This window comes from Penaeus monodon, chromosome 39 (genome assembly GCF_015228065.2).
Source record: "Penaeus monodon isolate SGIC_2016 chromosome 39, NSTDA_Pmon_1, whole genome shotgun sequence".
Classification (NCBI taxonomy): domain Eukaryota; kingdom Metazoa; phylum Arthropoda; class Malacostraca; order Decapoda; family Penaeidae; genus Penaeus; species Penaeus monodon.
In genome coordinates, this window is record NC_051424.1 from 7,527,718 (window position 1) to 7,536,350 (window position 8,633).

The 8,633-nt window shown below is 39.5% G+C and overlaps 1 protein-coding gene across 1 annotated transcript in view; it reads left to right on the forward strand.

Moving 5' to 3' along the window:
• Nucleotides 1–316: 316 nt before the first annotated feature.
• Nucleotides 317–8,633, forward strand: part of LOC119597633 (rapamycin-insensitive companion of mTOR-like) — a 51,031-nt gene continuing 42,714 nt past the window's right edge. The window contains exon 1 of the mRNA XM_037947228.1: nucleotides 317–401. Within this exon, the coding sequence (XP_037803156.1) occupies nucleotides 359–401 (43 nt within the window). The 5' untranslated portion in view covers nucleotides 317–358. The remainder of the gene's footprint in view (nucleotides 402–8,633) is intronic.

The following is an 8,633-nucleotide window of genomic DNA, read 5'->3' on the forward strand; positions in this document are numbered from 1 at the left end:
TTAAATACATACAAATTTCATATAAAATGATAATAGTGTATATATACATACATTTCTTTAGTCTCTACAAACCCCCCAAAAAAATCACAAAATAAAAAAGTCTTCCTCAAAAAATCCCAAACCCCACTCGTTTTCTATGAAAAACGTGTGTTTCTCAACCCGAAGGAAAAAAAATCAGAAAATAAAACAAACCATACCTCCTTCCAACGCCAATTTCCAAACAATTCCACCCAAATCACTTAAAAACCAAACTCATCCACCATCAACCTCTTCCACACAGACTGAAACAAGACACCGCACGTTAGTAAATAAAGAGAGAAACCCTACTACGACGTCAGTTCGTAATGGCGACGCAAACATGTACTCCGGGAAAGGCTTTCGTGGAGGCAGATCCTTGAGACGTGAGTTTGCGGTGGATATTATTACCCATTCATAGTGACAGGTTATATATGGAACTATGGAGAGGGTATTGGCTGGGGGTTTTACACATGAGGCGTGCTACAAAGGTCGTATCTTGGGAGATGAAGGTGGCATCGGCATGTGGAATGTGGAATCGGCGTGAATGTTGAATGTGGAATCGGCATGATGAGTGGAATCGGCATGAATGTTGAAGGGGAAATCGGTACGAATGCTGAATGTGGAATCGATATGAATGTTGAATGTGGATTTGACATGTTGAATGTGGAATTAGTATGAATGTTGAATGTGGAATTGATATGAATGTGGAATGTGGAATGAATGATGAATGTGGAATTGACATGAATATTGAATATAAAATCAGCATGGATGTTGAATGTGGAATCGCAGCATTGCAGAAGCAGAGTGAAGTTGGGATGCAAATTTAGTGTTCTCATGGAACGTGGACTGGGCGTAAGGGTTCAATCTGTAATCGACGTTGATTGAACGTTGAATACTGAACAGGTGATGAATGTGGGAGAAACAGGAATAAATATCCCAGAAGTATGAAACTGGTATGTAAATAAGGCGTTGAAAGTTGTATTACGAGAGTAGAATATTAAACAGAGAGTGTAAAGCTGGAATAGTTTGAGTTTGACACAGCCATATGGTGGTACAAGATAAACTTTGCCTGAAATGGACTGAAAGTTAAACCGTTGAATATGGTGACACGGTTTCCGAATCATGAAGCGCCAGTGGAATATACGTCAGTGTCATAATTCTGTTTTATCTTTGTATTTGGAAATGACAGTACATTGACCTGTGGGTCGAAACTTAGTATTCCTGAAATCTCTCATTGTGTTTCGAAGGAATCTAGCTCTTATTTCTTTTGCAAACGAAGCACAGCTATGATATTTGCCCTGATAGCTAGGGAGGGCATTATAAGTATCAGGGAAATTGCAGGGTAAAAGCGAATCATAGAAGTAAAATCTTTGGTAGGATAGAGCCTGGGCAACTGTGTTTTGGTGCTGCACATTAACCTGTTATTCCTGGTTGTCAAAATCTCTTAGAGTAATTAAACTGGTGATATCTGGCAACAGCCATACAGTGGCCGTGGGCGTCCGCTGCGTGAAGCCGATTGTCCCGCTCCACGTGCTCTGGCGCGTCACCGCACGAACGAGCTTACCCCGCCGAAAGAGTGGTTTGCTATGACGTGTCAACACGTCACCTGGCGGGAACGGGTTAATGGCATATAGGGGGCTTTGTCCTGTATCCCCCTTACAGGAGGGTGTGGCCTATCCCTCCTGCCTGGTCTACAAAACCTTTGCCTCATATATCCTGGCAAGATAAAGCCTGGGCAAATATTTGGATCTTGTACTGATAGTTTCTTACCTTGACCAATAGTCTAAATCTGCAATGGCTAACCTATGAGTTGCCATAATCCATTTGTTATTGTTAGCAGAAATTGTGACCACTGTCTGCTGCTCTTTTTTGTTTTTGCCAGACTATTTTGCCTATTATAAGTGAAACAGTACCTTATACACAACATAGCCATGACAGAACTGATTTGAATTGCAACTGACTTCCCTTGGGTCCAGCTTCAGTTGCCATGTGATTATCTGTTGCAGATCTTTTTGGCTATAATAAACTGGTCACTACTGTCTATTGTCATTTTGCTTTTCTGTTGATTTTCCTCCCTTATGTCATTTACTACAATTCTGTCCAATCAATTCATTACCTTCTTACTTTTAAATAATTTTCTCTCGCTGGAAGAGTATGCATCACGGAGGGCCTGGAAATGTTGAGTTTTACATCCTCTCTATTACTCTGATTATTTTGCAAAGAAAATGATATAGAAGAAGAGCATCTTGGAATTTTGCCTTTTATCGGATTGCCAGGTTAGATTTTTAATTTTCGGTGTTAGGTGTTATTTCCAATAATACTAAAAACAAATCTACACTCTCTCTGATATGAAATAATCTGCACAGGCAGAGTATAACATCAGAAATGAAAATACATTAACAAATGTGATTAACCCTTTCCCGACGGGTAGTATTCATAGTGGCCAGGGCCCCGCTGCTGGGGGCTTATATTGTCGCCCTAGCATGCGTGACCACTCATGCCAAATACCAGTATCCTATGCCGTTTCGTCGTAATACTACAAAGATATGTTGTATTTTCAGCTTTCATTATTTTCTAAAGTCTTTACTTGCCAAACTTCCTGATAAATCGAGACTGAAGGATATTTTTGTTGTTATATAGACTCCATAGTTAATCATTATTCAGTCTATAGTCTGAATAAAATAAGCAGTGTGCGGCATCATGGAGTTGAAATTGTTGGTTTGTTACTTTTTTTTTTTTTTTTTTTTGCATAGTAAAAATGAGAAAGTGTTAAAAACAATTTAATCACACTTTCAGTGGCAGAAAAATAATCTTTTGCCGTGATTGTAACAAAAAATATCTCATGGCATCTCCATACATACATCATGGCATGTACATACATGCCCCCGGCATGTACATACATGCCCCCGGCATATAGTCCCGCCATGCCATGGCATGTGCGTACATGCCACCCGTCAGGAATGGGTTAAGTATGGGTCCAAAGGTGAATCCCCTGTAGAGAAATAGTCTATGGTAATTGGGGGGGTCTAGGGCAAAGCCCCCTGGTTAGGAAGGTTTTGATTCCTAAAGCAATGATTGTGAATTTCCAGGAGTGCTTCCAAGGTTGGTTGCTGGCATATGGTGCTCTGTAATGATAAACAATTACCTTTAGCTACTTTTTCTTATTTCCAGGTCCTTTGTGATGAAAGACAACAGATTTACATATGTTACACTCTAAATAATTGAGACTGAAAAGGATACTTCGAAATTGGATGGCTGTGTGAAACAATTTTTTTTTTTTAATGCGATAAAGTTTAATGGCAGTACTTGAATGTCAAATTTCCATTATTACTATGATATATAAAAATTCTGATACAAATTTCTTTTATTCAGATTTTAGGTGCAAATCACATATAATGCTATATCCATATCAAGACTAGTTTTTCATTGGTTCTTGAAGAGTTCACATTGTTATTTTTAATGCCTCAGTGTTTTTTTACTCTATTAGGCTGTTTATCGTAGGGCAGTAAGGATAAACTATATGAGTTAATTTCTCCTTAGAAATACAGCAGGAAAAAATGACCAATTAGCTTCATTTACTTGCAAACATAAACGATGTGTTTATTTTGTAGCCAGCGATAATGCTTTTTATTTATACCAGGATGCAGAAGAAAAATACATTCACTCAGGACCTTGTATGCACTATGTCTGTGTGTTCAAAAATAAGGGTCCATTGTAAATTGCTAAATATTTTTGGCAATAAATTTGACAGATGAAATCAAGTTTAGATTATGAATATAATACAGACCAACCTCAAGAGTGCCAACCTGCTGTGTTTACATGGTAGATGTTTGTTTTTCTGGGTGTGGTTGGTAGTGACAGAACCCCATTTGGGGATTGTCTCCATTAGAAACTCTGCATTTTCCCTGTTGGCCTTATCTTTTATCCCCCCCAGTTTGTGTTATGGGTATGGGGTATTTTTGTGTTTCAATTCCTAAGAATATGAATAGTAAGGAATGAGAGGAATCCATCAGTAGTAAAGTTGTAGTAGTATGTGACATGGCACATTTGTATAGACATTCAAGGTTACAGTGGTAAATTGTTACTGTTTATTGTGAAAGCTATGTGTGTCATATCCTAAGTGAAAGTCTATTTCTCTACATCCTATGGAAACTACCTAACACCTAGCTATCTGAGAAAAAGCCTCTTAGGAGTTGCAGGAATTGAATCCTTGAGGAATCAAACTTTGTAGCTATCCTTACAGAGGACATTGCATTTAAAAGCCCTCCCCTATAGGACTGCAGAACTGTAATCAATATTTTTTTTTCTCTGCCATGTCATCTGCTGTCTTGTATTAAAGAATTACATTTGATGAAGGCAAGAACCTTTTCAAAGTTAGAAGAGACATCTTTTATTGGAGGGAGAAGGAAAAAAAATCTAGAAAATGAAATAATACCTGTTTTTTTTTTTTTATAATAAATCTACTTAACTTTGAAAATAATCTAACTTGTAACAGAGAATAGACATGCAGCTGTAATACTGTAATCAAAAATGAAATACGTACAAATTAAATTCATTACAAGATTAAAGCTGATAATTGACAAATATTGACTATGATACACAGTGGAGCGTTTGTTCTGTGAATTAAAATTTTCTATTGATTTTCTTGATAGAGAAATAAATTATATTTGTGTTTTTGTCCTTGTCAGTGAAATTACACTGAAATTGGTTCTGATATTTTGACTGTTCCAAAGAAACTTTCTCAAAATTGCAGAAATTTATTTTTATTCAGTCCTAATGAAATGATAAAGAATACAAAGCAAAAGTTAAGTAGCAAGGGTTCTCTGTGCAAAATTGATAAGCCCACAATTACTTATCTAGTTTGTAGATTTATGCATTAACCCACCTATGATGGGTACCTCTGAGTAAAAAAGAAAACACTAATTTCTCGGTAGCTATAGCAATGAGCACCTGCTGCCCAAGCGTGTGGCACAGAGTGTAAGGCAAGAACAGAAGTGTCTCACATATGAGACGGCTAACTACTGGCTGTCGTGCAGGTGAGATGCCCATTATTGTTAGGTTATACAATGCCATGGCCATGCTTTGATAGCAGTCAAGAAACTTGTATACTAGATTCATAAACTGTGCAAGGTAGATAAGGCCAAGAACCATTTTGCCATTACTTTGTGTAAGCATTATGTAGTTTATCTTCTAGACAAGAGGAGTTCAGTATGGAGATTTATATTGCATTAGTCTTTAATATCTTTAAAGATCAAGATTCTGCATCATTGATAAATGAATCATGTTATTTGTACACACAGTTACAGCATTTATAAAATTATGTGCACATGCACAAAAAGACGGCAGACATTATAAAGATTTTAGTGAATTTTTTCTTTAAAACCAAGTTCCACTACTAGGCAGGTGTGAGCTGGCTTCAAAACATTTTGAATTATGTTATAATTGCATAATAATATTTAACAAATTTCATCAATGAGCAAGGTGTTGGCAAAGAATGCTCAAGACATAACTCACATGATTCCCAAGAGAGTTCACTGAAGTCTGACCTAAAGGGTATAATTCTTGACTTGAGGAGTTTCAGAATCAAATAAGGCTGGTAAAGCAGGATTTGACAAAGGAATCTAATATAGAAGGTGTGCACCTCTTTTTTGTGTTCTTTGTTTTTCTTATAAAGTTTAGAGACCTTGGAAGTCTGTTTCTCCTTGTAAACTACCAAAAAGGAAATAAAGTCACTGCCCCTCCCACTGATTTGGGAAGCCTAAAACTTTGGGATTTGGAAGGAATAAGTGATTTGGCTGAGGGTTAGGGGGAGGAATGCATGCAACCAGTCCAAGTAAGAACTAAGAAGCACATATTACTTTGGAAATACATACAGAGAAATTCTTTTGTTAATGAGTCAACCTGATTTACTAAACCCTGGGTTTTATTACTCATACTCAACCTTGGACCACCTATGGTTAGAATGCCTTAATTTTTTTTACTTCCTTTTTGAGCTTCTAGGTTGGCTCTAGGACATTTTCATCATCCTGAATCCCATGCCCATTGTTGCCCTTGGGGAGCTTAGGAGATGGAGAATAGGAGCCAATGCTGGGAATCACCCCCACTTTGGGCCTAAATTCTGGACAACTAGTTTTGCAAGTTTTTTTCCCTTTTCATTTCCTTCTCTCTTCTAACCCTGTCAACTATCCATTATCCTAAAGTGTGAGAGGTGTGTTGAAAGGATGAAAGGCTGAATTTATGCCAGTCATGAACAGCCTGAGGGAGCCATGGGCATGGTATTTCCCGTTTAATTGTTTAGCCCTTGCCCCTTAAGGGAACCCTGAGGGGTGAAATATTTCTCCCCAATATATCCTAGGCTCACCATAGCCAGTAATGAAGGCTTGGTACCATTAGTAGGGATATTATCGAATAACCCCACGGATTTCAACTCCAGTTCCCTGATCCCAGGCTCTCCTTTGACTACGACTCTGAACACTGTTAGTTCTACCCCTTCCTCAATACCTACTATCACATAAGCCCAGTCCAAATTATCCATTCAGGTCAATACTCAATCTCCAGGAAACATTCCTCCTCTCCCAGCATCCAGTACTTCATCTCTTCCACTGACACAACTTTCTTCATCAACTACCCCATCCTCCCGTATCCCTCTGCAACCTAATTGTCCACCACTCTGCAGTACTACCTCTCTCAACACTACTCCTTCCATACATCCCTCTCCTACTACCCTCTCCTCTACAAATATCTTAAATGCTTAGCCCAGCCAAATGGGATTGTTTTTCTGTAAACTCCCTACAGCTACTCTGATAACACTCCTCTTCTAGTAATGCCTCCAAAAACAAGTAGCAAAGTTTCCTTCTGCATCCACCCTGATTGTTCTTGCCTTGTTACACTTACTGACTTCACTGACAAACCCACTCCTGCCCAACCTCATCCCTCCCTCAATACTTGTACTGGCACTGTCTCTTTCTCCCCAACAAACTACCCTGTCCACGACAGGGATTGGTCAGCTTGTGGAGAAGACTTATTTGCCTCATTGACTATATATTGGTATCAGTACATTGCTACACCATCCTCCCTGGAGGCTGTTGTAAGGCCCCCCACCATTATTGCCAAAATTACTTTCTATGTACATGACCTCCCATTTAATGTTTACATTGGTGGAGAACCCCTCCTTGTGTAACCATAACCTCCTCCCTGTCAATGTCAAAATTGTTGGCATCTAAGCCATCCTGCCAAACACAGTCATTCCACAGCCTGGTGCCCTCTCTGTGCCCAACCTAGTTATAATTGATCAAACTGCTCAGCATATTCACACACGTGTTCCAATTGTGGCGGCTCCCATAAAGTATTTTGTATTGACTGCCCTACCTACAAGTTTGAATATGAAGTGGCAAGTCTCAGATTCAAACTTGGCATCACTTAAGCAAAGCCAGATAGGAAGCACGTCGACGAGGCTCCCTATTCCAACAATTGCTCTGCCCCTCCCCTTTCCTCCCAAGATGTTTCTACATTTCGCCCAGCATCTCTTCCTCATCCCACTTCTACCTGCTACCTATCCCAGTCAAATACATTTGCCATTCTAAATCCAGACCTATCTCCACCACTATTCCAGACACTCCAGTCACTACTTTCCCAGTAATTACCCCATTTTCTCTTTGCCCAACTTATCGCACTAGACAAGCTAAGCACTCCATCAACTTCTCCCTCCACCCCTTAAACATCTGTCCTCTCTTCTCTCTTCCCCCTAAGAAAACCTTTGATTCTCAGACCTCCCCAACCGACTCCACTTCAGAAACTCTTGAAGACAATCAAAACTATCTAATCATGACCCAAGATAACATGCCTACACCTCATCCCTCCTCCAATCTTTCACTCAAAGTAACTGCTGACATCCATCCTCCTTCTCATGTTCCCCCACACCCCTTCCTCTCACTTCCTCTCAACACATCCCATTCCCCCTGCTTCAGCTGGATCATCCCTCCTCCTTCCTATTATCCCTCCCACTTCCCCCTGGATGTGATCCTTTGTCACAGCAGCCCCCTTCCCTGGATTTCTCTCCCTCTTGACATTCTCTCTGAAACTGTAATCTAAATACCCTTAAACCCCTCTCTCCCTTTGCTAATCCCTACCTTACCTTACAGACATGCTTGCAATATCCCACACATCTTCCTTTGACACCTTTGATCTAATAAGCCCTTTCTTTACCGTTTCAATATTTCACCTTTCGATAGTGCTATATGGCCATTGATGTCTAACACATATTTTTCTTTATAACCATTGACCATTACCATTAGGACATTTTCATTTACATTGCAGTGTCACTGACCTATCCAGTAAGTCACAGAACTGCATGAAATAAACATATCTTGCAGCTCAAGAAAGTCCAATAGGCAGGGAATTTTTATCTTTCACGATATGCAGTTTAGAACTTTAAGAGAGAGAGAGAGAGAGAGAGAGAGAGAGAGAGAGAGAGAGAGAGAGAGAGAGAGAGAGAGAGAGAGAGAGAATGGAGAGAGAGAGGAGAGGAAAAGAGAGAGAGAGAGAGAGAGAGGAGAGAGAGAGAGAGAGAGAGAGAAATGAAGAGAGAGAAATGAAGAGAGAGAGGAGAGAGAAAT